The sequence below is a fragment of the Phoenix dactylifera genome, unplaced genomic scaffold (assembly GCF_009389715.1).
Source record: "Phoenix dactylifera cultivar Barhee BC4 unplaced genomic scaffold, palm_55x_up_171113_PBpolish2nd_filt_p 001879F, whole genome shotgun sequence".
Classification (NCBI taxonomy): Eukaryota; Viridiplantae; Streptophyta; class Magnoliopsida; order Arecales; family Arecaceae; genus Phoenix; species Phoenix dactylifera.
Genome location: NW_024069169.1, coordinates 3398 through 26131, shown reverse-complemented (window position 1 = coordinate 26131; position 22734 = coordinate 3398). Strand labels below are relative to the sequence as shown.

Genomic DNA, 22734 nt, shown 5'->3' with positions numbered 1-22734 from the left:
TGACGTGTTTGAATAAAAAAGGCTGCATATCATATGGGGTTAACCCTGGGGATGTACGACCATCTCTCTCATGCTCGGCTTGGGCCATCTTTTCAGGGCATGACATTCTCTCTCCTTTTTCACGAACCAAACATGTTCTTAGAGATTTGGATTGCTATTACTCTGATATGATTGGATTATTTTTGTTAAAATTGAATTAAAAATTTATTTTATTCCAACAAGCATTACAATCGGGAAGTAGCTTTCTCAAACTCATGTTATCTTTTTTGGAAACTAACAATCCAATCCTTCCTTCCAATTGGCGCATGTATGCTGCATGGAAGAAAGGACTTCTTTAAGGGTTAAACAACCATCCTTGGCAATAATCCTCTATTCCTTCAAATTTTTTCAAACCCGGGAGGAGAAACGGAGATTAAGAAACCAATAAAAGATATCCGCATTAATTGGAATTGTGTTTCTATGTTAGCGATCATGTGCATATCTTATTTGGTGCTCTAGGATAAGGGTGCAAAAAATGAGATCAGATAAAATCTAATCCAAGATACTTGCCAAAAGAAGCTAGAAGGGAAATGAAATCCTGGGCTTATTTGTTGACACTAAATGCTACCCATGTCTTGCCGAATCTGGCATATGCCCTTCTCTTTATATATAAAGAGGCCCATGGGGAGATTCGAAGGGTAGAAGAAGAAGAAGAAGAAGAAGAAGAAGAGAGGGAGACGAAAGGGATGGAGCAGAAATGCAGAATAACGAGAACGTGGTCGCGAAGCAAGAGACTGTCATCAGCAACACCAGCGGCAAGCCTCCCACCTCTAAAGACTCCGTTGTTAATCTCGATGCGTGAGTATCCTCACCACCCCCCGCGCTTTAGTTTTTGTTGGTTTGGTTGGATGCCCTCACGGAAGGTGAAGTTGGGGATGAGATCTTGCAGTTGAAAAAATACCCAACCTCTATCCAACACATATCCAATAGAATATATATATATATATATATATATATATATATATATATATATATATATATATATATATATATATATATATATATATATATATATAGAGAGAGAGAGAGAGAGAGAGAGAGAGAGAGAGAGAGAGAGAGAGAGAGAGATTTTTCTTCCTGCAGCCCAAAACTAAAATCTTGACTGGTTTTAGACAAACTCCTAAAAAATACAGGCTAGATAGGCCAAAAGATCCGATTCCTATAAAATTTTCAACACAATCTTGTAGGAATATCCAAACAGATTTTTTTTTTTTGAAAAAGAATAAAATTCATGTTCTAAAAGGCAACAAACTTTCATGGTATACATTTTGTTCCAAAATTGGCCAATTTTGATTAGATATTTAAAGTTAATAATTATGGTGCTAGAAGCCATGATACCGTTGACCGGAATAAATACATAGAAACAATAATTCTGCCATCTTTGTCTTATTATTATTAATTATCCTAATTATTTTTCAAATTTTTATATAATTTCATATTTTCTTTGAAATTTCCTAACATTATAAAATCCTATATCATATATAGGCGCATATGTTGGCACATATGACTGATATATTTTTGATGTATTTAATAGCCGGTCCCTCCATTGACCGGATCACAACTTTTAGTCCATGTTGAGTTTAATTCCAAGTCCCTAATCGCTCTACGTAGTTATATCACTATATATATATATATTGTTATAAATAATGTTGTACATATGGATATAAGTATGTGCAGGAACATATAACTATGTGAAGGGTTGATATAACTGTGTGTAAGAACTATTATGAGTATATGTAATAAAAGTGTTGATTACCAAGAATTAAATGCTAATGGTCAAGAGACCATGTATTGAAGTCCAATCAAAGAAAGGATCAGACCGGGTATTAAACTCCTCTACATTTTTAATCTTTACATATATTGTCAAGAGAGCTCCATATAGACTGCACAACCATGCTAAATAAGCTGTATATGCAACTTGTATATAGCCTAACCAAACATAATAACTACATGTGGGGAAAAAGATGAGGTCAAGAGACCACATCTCTATGTAGAGCATTGATTATAACAATTCTGATGTCAAACAAATGATGCAGTGGAGACCCAACCATGTACGAGTCATTTTGGAAAGGGATGGGGGATCAAGGGGCCATCACCATTTCGAGTTCGCAGACGATAAGTTATTTCTCAGACGTGACCAACTTTTGCTGGTTTCTTGAACCCGAGTTTGCTCGAGAGATACGACGCCTTCACAAGCTCGTAGGCAACGCTGTGACTGAGGATCGATACCTAATCGTCGACACAGGCTCGAGCCAGCTCTTGCAAGCTGCAGTCTATGCTTTATCACCATCGGATACCCCCAACCCAATGAATGTTGTGTCTGCCGTCCCTTACTACTCGGTAATCTCTACTTGCATTGCACCAAATTTGATGCTTAGGTAAAATATATGACTAGCAATAAATTAAAGGGTATTAGTTCTATCTAAGATAAGGTTTATGAACAGCAAATTGATCATTAAAATTAATATTGATATCCGGGTGGCCGGTTTGCCGCCTCCTTTATCGTCAAGAAAAAAAATATTGCTATAAACTACAACTTACTTGATATTTTTTTGGTAAGGTTTACATATATATAATTGTTCTTTAAAAATAATATTGCTTTGCCATTTTATAACCAAAAAAAATGTTTAACAAGAAAGAAATGACAAAGCAATATTATGAATATCATGCATTTGTTGAGTCACAAAAGTTTAGATTGAACAGAAAAGATCAATAATATATATCAGGCTTAGAACCCTTCATGTTTTCTATCTATATCGGAGTTGATGTTTTGTACTTCAGTTTATTTTAAAGTACTTGCTTCAAACACTTAGGAATGACTACTATATATCAATTTTATATAGATATGTGAGAAAAATATAAAAAGCTAGAAGAATTGACACTCTTTTTTTTGAGACATAAAAGAATATGACACTTCAACAGGTATCCACACTTTATAATTGCACTGATGTCCATATCAAAGAGCATGTAATAGATGTGAGGTGGTTCCCATTACTTTATTTAACAAAATATGCACCATAAAATTAATGAAAGTTGGATAGAGATCAACTAGGTGGTTCCCATGATGCACTCATTACTTTTTTCCCGAGTAAATATGTGATTAATGGATTTATAACCCGATTGAGTTGATTAGCCTTATACAAGTTAATTGCTATGTTGTTTTCCAGCAATCTATTAAATCTAATATAAATAGTATAAGAGAATGACTCTTCTCCAACTAGGTGTTAGTGTTTGTTTTTGATCTAAATTTTTTAATGTAAATATTTTTCATTTGTCTGATTCATAGTTTCATTGTCTTAGCTTTTGATAATTCTTTTTTTTTCTAGAGGAGAGCTTCTGCTAATTCTGACAATATCTTCCATCAATTTATCTTCTAATAATGTTATGCTGGAAAAGCGATAATACAATATGTTTTGTTCAGTTTCGTACACAAGATCTAAGGCATACTAAAGGCCTATTTGGATATTTCTACAGAATTAAGCTAAAAATCCTACAGAAATCTGTCCTATTGGTTCATATGGCTCTCATTTTCTAAAGACCCATCAAATTCCAATTTAAATTCCAGCCTATGGGCCTATCGGTCTGCAAGAGAAAAAAAATCCATAGAGATCATTTTTCTCTTTCTATAGGATTTGTGCTGGGATATATTTGGTTGATTGAGCCATGCTTAAATGGGCGGCCTTAGCCACAAATTTGGTAGGATATTCAATCTAATCTTGCTGGATTATCCAAATTGACCCTAATATGTTCTTAGTTTAATTTCAAATAGACACGACCTATGGATATGATGATAGCCCTAATGATTTGCTGACTTGACAAGACTGCATAAATTAGAGAGCATAGATGATTGAGCTTCTCTTGTGGTTTTAGATTGATAAGCTGCTGGAAAATATTTTTTTCTGATCAAATTTAACAACCTTTTCAATTGTAGACATATGCGCCGTTGATGGATTACCTTCGATCTGGACTTTTTCGATGGGCTGGGGATGCATGCATGTTTAAGGGTGATGCATATATTGAGTTAGTCTGTTCTCCTAGCAACCCTGATGGCTTTCTAAGGCAAGCAATCTTGAAGTCTGGGGGTGGGAAGACAATTCATGACCTGGCCTACTATTGGCCTCAATATACACCAATTACTAGTCCAGCAGATCATGACATCTCAATCTTTACTATCTCAAAGAGCATTGGCCATGCTGGATCTCGTCTTGGGTAGCTATGCCTCTTCCATTTCTATCTTCCATAAAATTAGGATGGTTTCTTTTCAATAATCTATAGTTAAATTGAATGAGGCAAACTTCTCTAATTTAGTTGAGGTCCTTGTTAAACAGGTGGGCTCTAGTGAAGGACACCGTTGTTGCTCGGAACATGACCAAATTTATAGAGCTAAACACAATTGGAGTGTCCAAAGTCTCACAGATTCGAGCAGCAAAGATTGTTAAAGTAGTCACGGATAGCTATGAGAATCCAATCCCTGAAAACCCAGACAAGTTCTTCGATTTTGGCAGGCGCCTTCTAGTCAATCGGTGGAAGAAGTTACGAGAAGCTATCAAAGCTTCAGGCATCTTTAGCCTGCCGGAGTTCCCATCTGAAACTTGCAAATTTACCGGGGAGAAGGCTGAAACTCTTCCTGGTATGTGACTGCAGCTTTTAAAACATACCTGTTTCTCATGTTCAAAATTGGAAGTGCAAGTTAGATTAGGATTTGATGAATATTTCATAAGCTAGTTTGCTTCTGCTTCGCTCTACGTACCAGTCGCTTTGGTCTCATCAATGCGTGAGATCCTATTTATATAGACCGTCATCTCCTTGCGAATACATGGATTTTTTTTCATTATTTAGAATTTAAATACTTAAAATTTTAGCACACATATCGAAGGAATACAGCATATTCGATCTCCATCTCAGCTTAATTACTCTTGTCATGTTTTAAATAACATGTTTAGGTTATTATCATGAATAGAATAACTGTTTAGGTGTTCTTGCTATGAAAATTCCTTGATTAACTCATTGACTTCAGAAGGAAACTATCTATGACTAGTCTAAGTAGGTAGTTTATTTGATAGAAGTAACATAAATTTCAGCTTCTTTTATTTGACCTAATTTTCTCTATTCTTCTTCTTTTTTTTGTTAATCCTTTTGTTTTACAGCATTTGCATGGTTGAAATGTGAAAAAGAAGGAATAGAAGATTGTGCGAGCTTTTTAAGGAGCCACAAGATCCTTACTCGAGGTGGGAGTTATTTTGGAGCAGGTCCCAACTATACCCGGGTTAGCATGATAGATCGAGACGAGACATTTGATCTTTTTATTGAAAGGCTTTCATCCCTTCATTGAGCTCCTGCTTGTTGTTGATGACAATACTTTCTTTTCACCTCGGTGGGAGCATTACTTCCCTAATGTTGGAGACATCAAAATATTTATCAGCAGCTCTTAGCTAAATTACTTCTTTAGCACCACTCTTCCCGAGGCTTACCAACTAACAAGCACTAAGAGTGTGGCATGTTGTTAACGGCAAATTGTAATTCTATCGGCATTTTTGGGATAAATAACTGCTTGGGGTATTTCGCTCGCTTAGATACTTTTTCATCTGTTTCATTTATTATGATGGTGTTTTTGATATATATATATATATATAAAACTTGATGACTTCTTCTCTATTTTGTTTGATTAAAGCCAACATAATTGCGGTGACTGGATCAAGGCTTCATTGCTTAGAAAGGTGGCCAAATGGCCTTTTTCCCCCAAAATGAGGGGCTCTGTGAGTGGCGTAAGCAAATTCAATGTGTCATGAATGAGAACCATCGACTACAAAAGAAGAGCTAGTGTGTTCTAAAACAGCTAAAGAACTAACAAGATCTAGAGCTAAAACTGAATATGTTCTTAATCAAAAGAGACTTCATGGTAAAATGTTAGAAGCAACGATTCAAAATATTAAGAGCTGGCATACTGAGAACTTGGAAGGGAGAAAACTCACATTCAGGAAGTGGGGATCCAGAGTCATGTTGGAAAGCTAGGAAAGAAAAAAGACCATTTCTTGATATATACTTTTTTTCTCTCAATGAACCTTTTGCTTTTCCATGAAAAACATGGCAGAAACCTTACTATGGCAAATACAATATAGAGAGGATGATAGTTGGAAGAGGAGCAGGTGCAATTACTCACTTGTAAGGCTAGAAAATACTATCTTGACTGGCCACTCCAGGGATACATCTCTTACATGCTCACTCGCAAATCCTACGAATCTACTAAATGGGAAAAGAGAGAGAATAAAGAGAAAGCAGGAATAATTCTTACAAGAGAATTATCATTAATCAGTCATTTAAGTATTTCAAGTATAATTATAAGATGAGCCTCCATGGGGATATTTATAAGAAGTATAAAATGACTCTTTTCTTCAACTTTTTATTGTAGAATTTCAAGTTCCATTCTAACTCGAAAAGCTCTAACTATTAACTTTTCTTATAATATCAAAAGTTCTCATAAAGAAAGTTTATAAAAATCGAGACTAAATCAAACTTTTCTAATAAGACTAAACTTATATTGAGTTTCGAGACCCATATGTATGGGACCCGTGATTTGTATTATCGGGACATGCAATCCGTGCGGTCAGAATCCATGACCCATGTGGCCGCATGTGTACCCTAGGCACTCCAACATCGTTGCTGAGAGTGTCGGTGGATCACCTGGTTGAGATTTTTACTGGCTAGGCAATCAAAAAAATTCATGTCCTAGTTGTTAATACACACAAACTATCTAATGAATTGGAAAGTAATGTGGCACATTCTAGCCCATTAACCTAAAGACAAGGGTTCAATGGTTGAACAAAAAGCCAAATACATCACTAACAAAAAGAGACATATTGTAGCCAAAAATTCTACAAAATTTTTGGTCCTAGGAGATTCTTTGCAAAAGTTTGATCATGCTATGATATTAACAACTCAAAGCCAGGACTATCCACTAAAATATCCTTGGGAAAAATATTTTCCAAGTTCCTTTTTTTTATTTGTATATACGTTGTAAGGTTCGTTATGCTTTCTATGGAAAAGTTTTTTTTCTTATCACTTGGTAATGAACCGCTTATCTCTTCATGAGTTGTATCCCACCTCAACTTCCTCTCTTCAATATTTTGTGAATCACAGATAGTGAAAAGAAGTACTTTTTATGTTCTCTGACTGATCCACCAGGCATTGTGTTGGAGTTAGCATACAATTTGTGTATCTAATAGTTAGAGCTTGACTCAAGGAGTAAATATACAAAAGAAAAGTTGGTAATTTCATTTTCAAACAAAGGCGAATCTACTTTGGATGTACAGTTTAATGATAAGGTTGGGATTGGAACTAAAGAAACAATAGAACCTTCAGAAGGCAAGCTTCGTAATGGTTGATATTTTCCTCAAGAATATCAAGGTTTTCATGTCAAAATGGGCTTCTGTTGCTTCTTCTAAATTATCTTCTAAACTTGTATCTGTCGATCAGTTATGCTTCTTAAAACTATTTTGTAAACATTTCAATTCTATTGAAATGAATTGATGGGCTCCCAACTTTCCTCTCCAAAAACTCAAGAAAGAAAAAGAAAAAGAAACATTAAATTTTTAAATGTTCAATGTTTATGGATATAAGGTGTTTTAAACTACTAATTAAGAAACTTTAGATTTCTTTTTTTTCTTGATAAACAAACTTTAGATTTCTTTAATGAATTCAAAAATTGAAAAGACATGAATGAAGCTATAATTTCATTTTCTAACTGCCCTTTATGGCCTAAAAAATAGGATTGCATGAAACATCTATTTATCAAGTGAATGTGAAAGCAAAGAAATTTTGGTGTTATCCACCACCTGGGGAGGCAGAAGCCTTTTGTACTAAGTTAGAGGTAATGCATGTTCATTTGGTTTCTCTAGCGGGTTATAATTCATATAATTTATGGTAACTTTTGTTATAGTTATATATTTCCTTCATCCTTGACTATGTTTTAGTTTGTGAATCAACAAAACCAATAACTCTTATTGCACGTCATCTCCATGGAAGAGGAACATGGCTGCGAATCAAGAGACCGTCATCAGCAACACCAACGGCAAGCCCCCCCACCTCCAAGGACTCCATCGTTAATCTCGATGCGTGATTATCCTCACCACCCCCCACGCTTTAGTTTTTGTTGGTTTGGTTGGATGCCCTCACCGAAGGTGAAGTTGGGGATGAGATCTTGCAGTTGAAAAAATACCAAACCTCCATCCAACACATATCCAATATATATATATATATATATATATATATATATATATATATAGAGAGAGAGAGAGAGAGAGAGAGAGAGAGAGAGAGAGATTTTTTTCCTGCAGTCCAAAACTAAAATCTAGACTGGGTTTAGACAAACTCCAAAAAAATACAAGCTAGATAGGCCAATAGATTCGAATCCTATAAAATTTTCAATACAATCTTGTAGGAATATCCAAACAGATTTTTTTTGTGAAAGAGAACAACATTCATGTTCTAAAAGGCAACAAACATTCATGGTATACATTTTGTTCCAAAATTGAACAATTTTTTGATCAGATATTTAAAGTTAATTTGTTAATTATGGTGCTAGAAGCCATGATACCGTTGACCGGAATAGATACATAGAAACAATAATTGTGCCATATTTGTCTTGTTATTCTTAATTATCCTAATTATTTTTCAAATTTTTATATAATTTCATATTTTCTTTGAAATTTCCTAACATTATAAAATCCTATAACATATATGGGCACATATGTTGGTACATATGACCGGATCACATCTTTTAGTCCATGTTGAGTTTAATTCCAAGTTCCTAACCGTTTTACGTTGTTTTATCATAATATATATAGATATATATACACATATATATACATATATATATTGTTATAAGTGATGTTGTACATATGGATATAAGTATGTGCAGGAACAAATAACTATGTGAAGGGTTGATATAACTGTGTGTAAGAACTATTGTGAGTATATGTAATAAAAGTGTCCATTACCAAGAATTAAATGCTAATGGTCAAGAGACCATGTATTGAATTCCAATCAAAGAAAGGATCAAACTGGTTATTAAACTCCTCTACATTTTTAATATTTACATATATTGTCAAGAGAGCTGCGTATAGACTGCACAAACATGCTAAATAAGCTGTATATGCAACTTGTATATAGCCTAACCAAACATAGTAACTACATATGGGGAAAAAGATGAGGTCAAGAGACCACATCTCTATGTAGAGCATTGATTATAACAATTCTGATGTCAAACAAATGATGCAGTGGAGACCCAACCATGTACGAGTCATTTTGGAAAGGGATGGGGGATCAAGGGGCCATCACTATTTCGAGTTGGCAGACGATAAGTTATTTCTCGGACGTGACCAACTTTTGCTGATTTCTTGAACTCGAGTTTGCTCGAGAGATACGACGCCTTCACAAGCTCGTAGGCAACGCTGTGACCGAGGATCGATACCTAATTGTTGGCACAGGGTCGAGCCAGCTCTTGCAAGCTGCAATCTATGCTTTATCACCATCGGATACCCCCAGCCCAATGAACGTTGTGTCTGCCGTCCCTTACTACTTGGTAATCTCAACTTGCATTGCACCAAATTTGATGCTTAGGTAAAATATATGATTAGCAATAAATTAAAGGGTATTAGTTCTATCTAAGATATAGTTTATGAACAGAAAACTAATCATTAAAAGTAATATTGATATCCGGGTGGCCGGTTTTGTGGCCTCCTTTATCATCAAGAAAAAAAGAATATCGCTATAAACTAAAACTTACTTGATATTTTTTTGGTAAGGTTTACATATATGTAATTATTCTTTAAAAAAATAATATTGCTTTGCTATTTTATAGCCAAGAAAAATGTTTAACAAGAAAGAAATGACAAAGCAATATTATGAATATCATACATTTGTTGAGTCTCAAAAGTTTAGATTGAACAAAAAAAGATCAATAATATATATCAGGCTTAGAACCCTTCATGTTTTCAATCTATATAGGAGTTGATGTTTTGTACTTCAGTTTATTTTAAAGTACTTGCTTCAAACACTTAGGAATGACTACTATATATCAAATTTATATAGATATGTGAGAAAAATATAAAAAGCTAGAAGAATTGACCCTCTTTATTTTAAGACATAAAAGAATATGACACTTCAGCAAGTATCCACACTTTATACTTGCACTGGTGTCCATATCAAAGAGTATGTAATTGATGTGAGGGGGTTCCCATTACTTTATTTAAAAAAAATTGCCCTACAAAGTTACTGAAAGTTGGATAGAGATCAACCATGATGCACTCATTACTTTTTCCCCGAGTAAATATTTGATTAATGGATTCATAACCCGATTGAGTTAATTAGCCTTATATAAATTAGTTGCTATGTTGTTTTCCAACAAGCCATTAAATCTAATTTAAGCAGTATAAGAGAATGGCTCTTCTCCAACTAGGTGTCAGTATTTGTTTTTCATCTAAATTTTTTAATGTAGCTATTCTTGCCCGTTTCATAGTTTCATTGTCCTAGATTCTGATAATTCTTTTCTTCCCTGAGAGGAGTGCTTCTACTAATTCTCACAATATCTTCCATCAATTTATCTTCTGATAATTTTATGTTGGAAAAGCCTTAATACAATATGTTTAGTTTAGTTTTGTACACAAGATCTATAGCATGCTAAAGGCCTATTTGGATATTTCTATAGAATTAGGCTAAAAATCCTGCAGAAATCTATCCTATTGGTCTCTTTGGCTCTCATTTTCTAAAGACACATCAAATCCTAGTTTAAATTCTGGCCTATGGGCCTATTGGTCTGCAAGAGAAAAAAAAATCCATAGAGATCATTTTTCTCTTCCTATAGGATTTGGGCCGGGATATATTTGGTTGATTGAACCATGCTTAAATGGGCTGCCGTAGCCATGAATTTTGGTAGGATATTCGTCCAATCCTACTGGATTATCCAAATTGACCCTAATATGTTCTAACTTAGTTTAATTTCAAATAGACACAACCTATGGATATGATGATAGCCCTAACGATTTGTTGACTTGACAAGACTGCATAAATTTGGGAGCATAGATGATTGAGCTTCTCTTGTGGTTTTACATTGATAAGTTATTGGAAAATAATTTTCTCTGATCAAATTTAACAAAATTTTCAATTGCAGACATATGCACCGCTGATGGATTACCTTCGATCTGGACTTTTTCGATGGGCTGGGGATGCATGCACATTTAAGGGTGATGCATATATTGAGTTGGTTTGTTCTCCTAGCAACCTTGATGGCTTTCGAAGGCAAGCAGTCTTGAAGTCTGAGGGTGGGAAGACAATCCATGACCTGGCCTACTATTGGCCTCAATATACACCAATTACTAACCCAGCAGATCATGACATCTCGATCTTTACTGTCTCAAAGAGCATTGGCCATGCTGGATCTCCTCTTGGGTAGCTATGCCTCTTCAATTTCTATTTTCCATAAAATTAGGATGGTTTCTTTTCAATAATCTATGGTTAAATTGAATGAGCAAACTTCTCTAATTTAGTTGAGGTCTTTGTTAAACAGGTGGGCTCTAGTGAAGGACACTGCTGTTGCTCAGAAGATGACCAAATTTATAGATCGAAGCACCATTGGAGTGTCCAAAGTCTCACAGATTCAAGTAGCAAAGATTTTTAAAGTAGTCTCAGATAGCTATGAGCATCCAATCCCTGAAAAACCAAACAAGCTCTTCGATTTTGGCCGGCGTCTTCCAGTCGATCGGTGGAAGAAGTTACGAGAAGCTGTCAAAGCCTCAAAAATCTTTAGCTTGCCGGAGTTCCCATCTGAAACTTGCAAGTTCACCGGGGAGAAGGCTGAAACTCTTCCTGGTATGTGACTATAGTTCTTAAAACTTACCTGTTTCTCATGTTCAAAATTGGAAGTGCAAGTTAGATTAGGCTTTGATGAATATTTTGTAAGCTAGTTTGCTTCTGCTTCGCTCTAAATACCAGTCTTGATTAACTTGTTGACTTCAGAAGGAAACTATCTATGACTAGTCTAAGTAACTAGTTTATTTGATAGAAGTAACATAAATTTCAGCTTCTTATATTTGACTTAAGTTTCTCTGTTCTTCTTCATTTTTCTTAATCCTTTTGTTTTACAGCCTTTGCATGGTTGAAATGTGAAAAAGAAGGAATAGAAGATTGTGCGAGCTTTTTAAGGACCCACAAGATCCTTACTCGAGGTGGGAGTTATTTTGGAGCAAGTCCCAACTATACCCGAGTTAGCATGATAGATCGAGATGAGACATTTGATCTTTTCACTGAAAGGCTTTCGTCCCTTCATTGAGCCCCTGCTTGTTGTTGATGACAATAGTTTCTTTTCACCTCGGTGGGAGCATTACTTCCCTAATGTTGGAGATATCAAAATATTTATCAGTAGCTTTTAGCTAAATTACTTCTTTGGCACCACTCTCCTCGAGGCTTACCAACTAACAAGCACTTAGAGTGTGGCATGTTGTTAACGGCAAATTGTAATTCTATCGGCATTTTTTGGATAAATAACTGCGTGGGGCGTTTCCCTTTCTTAGATACTTTTTCATTTGTTTCATTTATTATGATGGTGATTTTGATATATATATATATATATATATATATATATATAACTTGATGACTACTTCTCTATTATGTTTGATTAAAGCCAACATGATTGCAATGACCGGTTCAAGGCTTCACTGCTTAGAAAGGTGGCCCAATGGCCCATTTTCCCAAAATGAGGGGCTCTGTGAGTGTCGTAAGCAAATTCTCGGTGTCATGAACGAGAACCATCGACAACAAAAGAAGAGCCAGTGGGTTCTAAAACTGCTAAAGAACTAACAAGATCTAGAGCTAAAACTGAATATATTCTGAATCAAAAGAGACTTCATAGTGAAATGTTAGAAACAAGATTCAAAATATTAAGAGCCGGTATATAGAGAACTTGGAAGGGAGAAAACTCAAACTCAGGTAGTGGGGATCCAGAGTCGTGTTAGGAACCTAGGAAAGGAAAAAGACCATTTCTACATATATACTTTTTTCTCTCAAAGAACCTTTTGTTTTTCCATGAAAAAAGTAACCATCAGAAAACAAAAACTTCTCTTTAAGAAGTTACTTTTTCGGGATGTGGAGTTTACTTTTTCATCCCAAACTTATTAATTTTGGGAGGAGGGATTGAACTTGGGCTGAAAACTTAAAAAGTGGAAGAGTATGTCGATGCAACCAATTATAATGTGGCAGAAACCATACTATGGCACATACAATATAGAATGGATGATAGTTGGAAGAGGAGCAGGCACAATTACTCTCTTCTACAGCTAGAAAATAATATCTTGACTGGCCACTCCAGGGATACATCTCTTACATGCTCATTGGGAAATCCTACTTATCCACTAAATGGAAAAGGAGAGAGAATAGAGAGAAAGTAGGAATAATTCTTACAAGAGGATTCTCATTAATCAGGAATTTAAGTATCTCAAGTATAATTATATGATGAGCCTCAATGGGGATATTTATAAGTAGTAAAAAATGACTCTTTTCTTCAACTTTTATTGTAGAATTTCAAGTTCCATTCTGACTCGAAAAGCTCTAACTATTAACTTTTTTTATAACATCAAAACTTCTCATAAAGAAAGATTATAAAAATCAAAACTAACATCAAACTTTTCTAAGTTTCGAGACCCATATGTGCGGGACCCATGATTTGTATTGTCAGGACGTGCGATCCGTGCGGTCAGAATGCATGACCCATACAGCAACATATGCACCCTAGGCACTCCGGCTTTGTTGCTGAGAGTGTCGGTGGTTCACTTAGTTGAGATTTTTACTAGCCAGGCAATCAAAAAAATCCATGTCCTAGTTGTTAATGACACACAAACTATCTGGTGAATTGGAAAGTAATGTGGATCATTCTAGCCCATTAATCTAAAGATAAGGGTTTAATGGTTGAACAAAAAGCCAATTACATCACAAATAAAAAGAGACTTATTTCAGCCAAAAATCCTACAAAATTTTTGGTCCCAATAGATTCTATGCAAAAGTTTAATCATGCTATGATATTGACAACTCAAAGCCAGGACCATCTATTAAAATCTCCTTGGGAAAAATATTTTCCAAGTTCTTTTTTTTTGTATATACATTGTAAGGTTCCATATGCTTTCTACAGAAAAGTTATTTTTTCTCATCACTTGGTAATCAACCGCCTATCTCTTCATGAGTTGTATCCCACCTCAACTTTCTTTCTTCAACATTTTGTGAATCACAGATAGTGAAAAGAAGTACTTTCTATGTTCCTTGAGTGATCTAGCATGAGTTGTGTTGGAGTTAGCATACAATTTGTGTATCTGATGGTTAGAGCTTGACTCAAGCAATTAATATACAAAACAAAAGTTGGTAATTTCATTTTTAAACAAAGGAGAATGTACTTTGGATGTACGATTTTATGAAAAGATTGGAATTGGGACTAAAGAAACAATAGAACCTTCAGAAGGCAAGCTTCTTGGTGACTAATATTATCCTCAAGAATATTAAGGTTTTCATGTCAAAATGGGCTTCTGTTGCTTCTTCTAAATTATCTTCTAAACTTGTATCTGTCAATCAGTAATGCTTCTTAAAACTATTTTGTAAACATTTCTATCCCGTTGAAATGAATTGATGGGTCTCCCAACTTTCCTCTCCAAAAACTCAAGAAAGAAAAAGAAAAGAAATAGGAAATTTTTAAATGTTCAATGTTTATGGATATAAGGTGTTTTAAACAATTAATTAAGAAACTTTAGATTTCTTTTTTTTTTGGTAAACAAATTTTATATTTCTTTAATGAATTCAAAAATTCAAAAGAGATGAATGAAGCTATAATTTCATTTTCTGACAGCCCTTTATGGCCTAAAAAATAGGATTGCATGAAACATCTATTTATCAAGTGAATGTGAAAGCAAGGAAATTTTGGTGTTATCCACCACCTCGCGAGGTAGAAGCCTTTTCTTCTAAGTTAGAGTTAATGCATATTTATTTGTTTTCTCTAGCGGGTTATAATTCGTATAATTTATGGTAACTTTTGTTATAGTTATATATTTCCTTCATCCTTGGATATGTTTTAGGTTGTGAATCACCAAAACCAATAACTCTCATTGCGTGTCATATCCATAGAAGAGGATATTAGGGGGAAAACTTGGTCACTATGGAGGAGGATATTATTTATTAGTTCAACTCTGCCATACTAAAACTAGGGGTTCAACTTTATCATGGAATTTTTTTGATTCTCGTAAATAGATTCTGCAACTTTCTCCATTAAGTGTGATCCATTTGCCTCTTAAATATATCAAAAAAGAACCTTTCGATATTTAAATTTATAGTTACAATGTAAACCTACATATTGACATCTTTAAGGTGATCAAAAATTATATAGGACAATTTGGATTCTTTCTTTGATTATACTCTTTAGTGTTGAGCTATATGCGTTGATCATGAAGTATCAAATTGCTGATTCATTGGATTTTTGTATTTTAACCATCATCATCTTTTCAAATATATACAGAAAGCATGGATATGCATCGGAGTCTATGGAGGTTTATTATGATAGTTTCTAAGATAGGCTGGCATTGACTAGGGCTGTGTAAAACTTTAGCCCAGAACAGTAGTAAGAAGATTGAAATGTAGTATGATGTTCTACGTTGACAGTAATATACATTACAAAGAGGAACTTACAACTGAATGAAAGAAAAGCTCAATCTTCTTTATTTATATCCAGGCAATTAATAAGTTGGAAAATTTATTAAGGCATTTGGTATGAGAAGATCATCCCAAGATCAACAGTGATGATGGTAGAGGTAATGAGATCACCATATTTGGCTGTACCATATATGGTGACCCTATGTGGCAATGATCTTAAATCACCCCCACTCCTCAAATTGCACCCCCAACTTATGATGGAAAATCCCTCCTTAAAATTGGATATCCAAGATCTCCTGAGGGCAATAATCCTAGGCTGAAGTATGGGGACAAAGATACCCTTTAGTCCAGTAGAAAATATTGGTATATTAATATATCTAATACATTATATCAGTATTATATATATTATATCATATTGATATATATATATATTGTATTTACTATGTATTATATTATAATATATTATTAATCATATTATTTCCATATTAGTATTCAATTATAATTTTAAATTACAACAAAAAGACATTATGTACTTTATAGTTATATTATGAAATAATTTAATATATTACTTCTATTTACCTTATTTTTAAATAAAAAATATATACATTAATATTAAAATAATAATATGTTATAATTATAAATAAAATTATTAATTTTATAATAATAATTAATATTGTAGGTCGAATGAAGGAAGACAACCAACACAAGTTGCATCAAAATAAGTTAAAGGTTGACAAGGTATGACTACCGGTCCAGTGTTGCAGAATGATCGTGCTTGTATACGTGGATAGTGGAAGATAGTTGACAGTAGTTACCAGAACTACTAGGAGTAACGATTAGACATGCAAAGCAACTATCAAAGTGGATAGTTATTATTTTTTAAGGCAATTGTTACGTATCAGTATAAATTGTTACTCTATATCAAGGATCCTTCAATAATCAATTCAAATAAATTATCATTATGTTCTTTTGAATAAATGTATTAGTTTATTTGCATCTCCCAGTGCCTGAGTTTGGAATGACATATGTGTGAGTAAAAAGGCTGCATATCATATGGTGTTAACCCTGGGGATGTACGACCATCTCTCACACACCCGACTCGGGCCATCGAGTTGGGGCTTGACATTCTCTCTCCTTCTTTCACGAATCAAATGAGTTCTTAGAGATTTGGATAACTATTTCTCTGATATGATTGGATTATTTTTGTTAAAATTTAATTAAAAATTCATTTTATTCTAACAAGTATTGCAAACAAGAAGCAACTTTCTCAGACTCATGTTATTCTTTTTGGAAACTAACAATCCAATCCTTCCTTCCAATTCGCACATGTATGCTGCATGGAAGAAAGGACTTCGGTAAGGGCTAAACAACCATCCTTGGCAATAATCCTCTATACCTTCAATTTTTTTCAAACCCGGGAGGAGAAACGCAAATTAAGCAACCAACAAAAGATATCTGCATTCATTGGAATTGTGGCTCTATATAAGTGATCTTGTGCATATCTTATTCGGGGCTCTAGGATAAGGGTGCAGAAAATGAGATAGGGTGAAATCTAATCCAAGATACTTGCCAAAAGAAGATAGAAGGGAAATGGAATCCAGGGCTTATCCGTTGACATTAAATGCTACCCATGTCCCACCGGCGTATGCCTTTCTCTTTATATAAAAAGAGGCCCATGGGGAGAGCCGAAGGATAGAAGAAGAAGAATAAGAAGGAGAGAGGAAGACAAAAAGGGGAGCAGAATAAGGAGAACATGGCCGCGAAGCAGGAGACCGTCGTCAGCAACACCAGCGGCAAGCCCCCCGCCTCCAAGGACTTCGTCATTAATCTTGATGTGTGAGTATCCTCATCACCCCCCCATGTTTTTGCTTTTGCTTTTGCTGGTTTGGTTGGATGCGCTCATCGAAGGTGAAGTTGGGGATGAGATCTTGGGGTTGAAAAAATACCCAAACTCCATCCAACCCATATTCAATAGAAATATATATATATATATATATATATATATATATATATATATATATATATATATATATATATAGATATCGATAGAGACTTTTTTTTTTCTTCCTGTAGTCCAAAACTAAAATCTAGACTGGGTTTAAACAAACTCCTAGAAAATGCAAGCTAGATAGGCCAATAGATTCGATTCCTAGAAAATTTTCAACATAATCTTGTGAGAATATCCAAACAGATTTTTTTTTTTTGAAAAAGAACAAAATTCATGTTCTAGAAGGCAACAAACATTCATTGTGTACATTTTGTTCCAAAATTGGACAATTTTTTGATTAGATATTTAAACTGAATTTGTTAATTTTGGTGCTAGAAGCCATGATACCATTGACCGGAATAAATATATAGAAACGATAATTCTACCATCTTTGTCTTGTTATTCTTGATTATCCTAATTATTTTTCAAACTTTTATATAATTTCATATTTTCTTTGAAATTTTCGAACATTATAAAATCCTATATCATATATGGGCGCATATGTTGGCACATATGAGTGATATATTTTTGATGTATGTAATAGTCGGTCCCTCCATTGACTAGATCACGACTTTTAGTCCATGTTGAGTTTAATTCCAAGTCCCTAACCGCTATACATAGTTATATCACAATATATATATTGTTATAAATAATGTTGCATATATAGATAAAAGTATGTGCAGGAATATATAACTATGTGAAGGGTTTATATAATTGTTTATAAGAACTATTATGAGTATATGTAATAAAAGTGTCTGTTACAAAGAATTAAATGCTAATGGTCAAGAGACCATGTATTGAAGTCCAATCAAAGAAAGGATCAGTCCAGTTATTAAACTCCTCTACATTTTTAATATTTACATATATTGTCAAGAGAGTTGCATATAGACTGCACAACCATGCTAAATAAGCTGTATATGCAACTTGTATATAGCCTAACCAAACATAGTAACTACATGTAGGGAAAAAGATGAGGTCAATAGACCACATCTCTATATAAAGCATTGATTATAACAATTTTGATGTCAAACTAATGATGCAGTGGAGACCCAACCATGTACGAATCATTTTGGAAAGGGATGGGGGATCAAGGGGCCATCACCATTCTGAGTTCGCAGACGATAAGTTATTTCTCAGATGTGACCAACTTTTGCTGGTTTCTTGAACCCGAGTTTGCTCGAGAGATACGACGCCTTCACAAGCTCGTAGGCAATGCTGTGACCGAGGATCAACACCTAATCGTCGGCACCGGCTCGAGCCAGCTCTTGCAAGCTGCGGTCTATGCTTTATCACCTTCGGATACCCCCGACCAAATGAATGTGGTGTCTGTCGTCCCATACTACTCGGTAATCTCTACTTGCGTTGCACCAAATTTGATAATTAGGTAAAACATATGACTAGCAATAAATTAAAGGGTATTAGTTCTATCTAAGATAAGGTTTATGGAAATAAAACTAATCATTAAAAGTAATATTGATATCCGGATGGCCAATTTTGCGGCCTCCCTTATTATCAAGAAAAAAATAATAATATTGCTATAAACTAAAAATTACCAGATATTTTTTTGGTAAGGTTTACATATATGTAATTGTTCTTTAAAAAATAATATTGCTTTGCCATTTTATAGCCAAGAAAAATGTTTAACAAGAAAGAAATGACAAAGCAATATTATGAATATCATACATTTGTTGAGTCTCAAAAGTTTAGATTGAACAATAAAAGATCAATAATATATATCAGGCTTAGAACCCTTCATGTTTTCAATCTATATAGGAGTTGATGTTTTGTACTTCAGTTTATTTTAAAGTACTTGCTTCAAACACTTAGGAATGACTACTATATATCAAATTTATATAGATATGTGAGAAAAATATAAAAAGCTAGAAGAATTGACCCTCTTTATTTTAAGACATAAAAAATATGACACTTCAGCAAGTATCCACACTTTATACTTGTACTGGTGTCCATATCAAAGAGTATGTAATTGATGTGAGGGGGTTCCCATTACTTTATTTAAAAAAAATTGCCCTACGAAGTTAATGAAAGTTGGATAGAGATCAACCATGATGCACTCATTACTTTTTCCCTGAGTAAATATTTGAGTAATGGATTCATAACCCGATTGAGTTAATTAGCTTTATATAAATTAATTGCTATGATGTTTTCCAACAAGCCATCAAATCTAATTTAAGTAGTATAAGAGAATGGCTCTTCTCCAACTAGGTGTCAGTATTTGTTTTCATCTAAATTTTTTAATGTAGCTATTCTTCATTTGTCTGATTCATAGTTTTATTGTCTTAGCTTCTGATAATTCTTTTTTTTTCTAAGAGGAGAGCTTCTGCTAATTCTCACAATATCTCCCATCAATTTATCTTCTGGTAATTTTATGTTGGAAAAGCCTTAATACAATATGTTTTGTTTAGTTTTGCACACAAGATCTATAGCATACTAAAGGCCTATTTGGATATTTCTAGAGAATTAGGCTAAGAATCCTGCAGAAATATATCCTATTGGTCTATATGGCTCTCATTTTCTAAAGACCCATCAAATCCTAGTTTAAATTCCAGCCTATGGGCCTATTGGTTTGCAAGAGAAAAAAAATCCATAGAGATCATTTTTTGGGCTAGGATATATTTGGTTGATTGAGCCATTCTTAAATGGGTGGTCTTAGCCACAAATTTTGGTAGGATATTCAGTCCAATCCTGCTGGATTATCGAAATTGACCCTAATATGTTCTAACTTAGTTTAATTTCAAATAGACACGACCTATGGATATGATGATAGCCCTAACGATCTGCTGACTTGACAAGACTGCATAAATTAGGGAGCATAGATGATTCAGCTTCCCTTGTGGTTTAGATTGATAAGTTGCTGGAAAATGATTTTTCCTGATCAAATTTAACAAACTTTTCAATTGCAGTCATATGCACCGCTGATGGATTACCTTCGATCTGGACTTTTTCGATGGGCTGGCGATGCATGCACATTTAAGGGTGATGCATATATTGAGTTGGTTTGTTCTCCTAGCAACCCTGATGGCTTTCTAAGGCAAGCATTCTTGAAGTCTGAGGGTGGGAAGACAATCCATGACCTGGCCTACTATTGGCCTCAATATACACCAATTACTAGCCCCGCAGATCATGACATCTCGATCTTTACTATCTCAAAGAGCATTGGCCATGCTGGATCTCGTCTTGGGTAGCTATGCCTCTTCAATTTCTATTTTTCATAAAATTAGGATGGTTTCTTTTCAATAATCTATGGTTAAATTGAATGAGGCAAACTTCTCTAATTTGGTTGTGGTCCTTGTTAAACAGGTGGGCTCTAGTGAAGGATGCTGCTGTTGCTCGGAAGATGACCAAATTTATAGAGCTAAGCACAATTGGAGTGTCCAAAGTCTCACAGATTCGGGCAACAAAGATTCTTAAAGTAGTCTCGGATAGCTATGAGCATCCAATCCCTGGAAACCCAGACAAGCTCTTCGATTTTGGCCGGCGTCTTCTAGTCGATCGATGGAAGAAGTTACGAGAAGCTGTCAAAGCCTCAGGCATCTTTAGCTTGCCGGAGTTCCCATCTGAAACTTGCAAGTTCACCGGAGAGAAGGCTGAAACTCTTCCTGGTATGTTATTGTAGTTTTTAAAACTTACCTATTTCTTATGTTCAAAATTGGAAGTGCAAGTTAGATTAGACTTTGATAAATATTTCGTAAGCTAGTTTGCTTTTGCTTCGCTCTACGTACCAGTCGCTTTGGTTTCACCAATATATGAGATCCTATTTATATACACCATCATCTCCTTATGAATACGTTGATTTTTCACTATTTAAAATATAAATACCTAAAATTTTAGCACACATATCGAAGGAGTACAGCATACTCGATCTCTATCTCAGCTTAATTACTCTTGTCATGTTTTAAATACCATGTTTAGGTTATTATCATGATAGAATAATTGTTCAGGTGTTCTTTCTATGAAAATTCCTTGATTAACTTGTTGACTTTAGAAGAAAACTATCTATGACTAGTCTAAGTTGCTAGTTTATTTGATAGAAGTAACATCAATTTCAGCTTCTTATATTTGACTTAAGTTTCTCTATTCTTCTTCATTTTTTTAATCCTTTTGTTCTACAGCCTTTGCATGGTTGAAATGTGAAAAAGAAGGAATAGAAGATTGTGCGAGCTTCTTAAGGACCCACAAGATCCTTACTCGAGGTGGGAGTTATTTTGGAGCAAGTCCCAACTATACCCGAGTTAGCATGATAGATCGAGATGAGACATTTGATCTTTTCACTGAAAGGCTTTCGTCCCTTCATTGAGCTCCTGCTTGTTGTTGATGACAATACTTTCTTTTCACCTCGGTGGGAGCATTACTTCCCTAATGTTGGAGACGTCAAAATATTTATTAGCAGCATTTAGCTAAATTACTTCTTTGGCACCACTCTCCCCGGGGCTTATATACCAACTAACAAGCACTAAGAGTGGGGCATATTGTTAACGGCAAATTGTAATTTTACCTTTCTTAGAGACTTTTTCATTTGTTTCATTTATTATGATGGTGTTTTTGACTTGACGACTACTTCTCTGTTATGTTTGATTAAGCCAACATGATTGCAGTGACTGGTTCAAGGCTTCACTGCTTAGAAAGGTGGCCCAATGGCCCATTTTCCTAGAATGAGGGGCTCTGTGAGTGTCGTAAGCAAATTCTCGGTGTCATGAACGAGAACCATCGACAACAAAAGAAGAGCCAGTGGGTTCTAAAACTGCTAAAGAACTAACAAGATCTAGAGCTAAAACTGAATATGTTCTGAATCAAAAGAAACTTCATAGTAAAATGTTAGAAACAAGATTCAAAATATTAAGAGCTGGTATGCAGAGAACTTGGGAGGGAGAAAACTCAAACTCAGGTAGTGGGGATCCAGAGTCATGTTAGGAACCTAGGAAAGGAAAAAGACCATTTCTACATATATATACTTTTTTCTCTCAATGAACCTTTTGCTTATCCATGAAAAAAGTAACCATCAGAAAACAAAA

General features: G+C 34.6%; 2 protein-coding genes and 1 pseudogene across 2 annotated transcripts; all 3 read left to right on the top strand.

Annotated features, from left to right (window-relative positions):
• Window positions 1–736: 736 nt before the first annotated feature.
• On the top strand, window positions 737–5530 carry LOC108511861 (tryptophan aminotransferase-related protein 2-like). Its single transcript, XM_039122921.1, has 5 exons — window positions 737–837; window positions 2076–2379; window positions 3971–4248; window positions 4368–4669; window positions 5187–5530. The coding sequence occupies exons 1-5, from the start codon at window positions 737–739 to the stop codon at window positions 5369–5371; spliced, it is 1170 nt and encodes a 389-aa protein (XP_038978849.1). The 3' UTR covers window positions 5372–5530.
• Window positions 5531–5764: 234 nt separating this feature from the next.
• LOC103698699 lies at window positions 5765–12582 on the top strand (annotated as a pseudogene).
• Window positions 12583–17284: 4702 nt separating this feature from the next.
• On the top strand, window positions 17285–22268 carry LOC103700751 (tryptophan aminotransferase-related protein 2-like). The gene is made up of 5 exons (XM_039122920.1): window positions 17285–17553; window positions 18747–19050; window positions 20626–20903; window positions 21023–21324; window positions 21835–22268. The coding sequence occupies exons 1-5, from the start codon at window positions 17471–17473 to the stop codon at window positions 22017–22019; spliced, it is 1152 nt and encodes a 383-aa protein (XP_038978848.1). The 5' UTR covers window positions 17285–17470; the 3' UTR covers window positions 22020–22268.
• The last annotated feature ends 466 nt before the right edge of the window (window positions 22269–22734 follow it).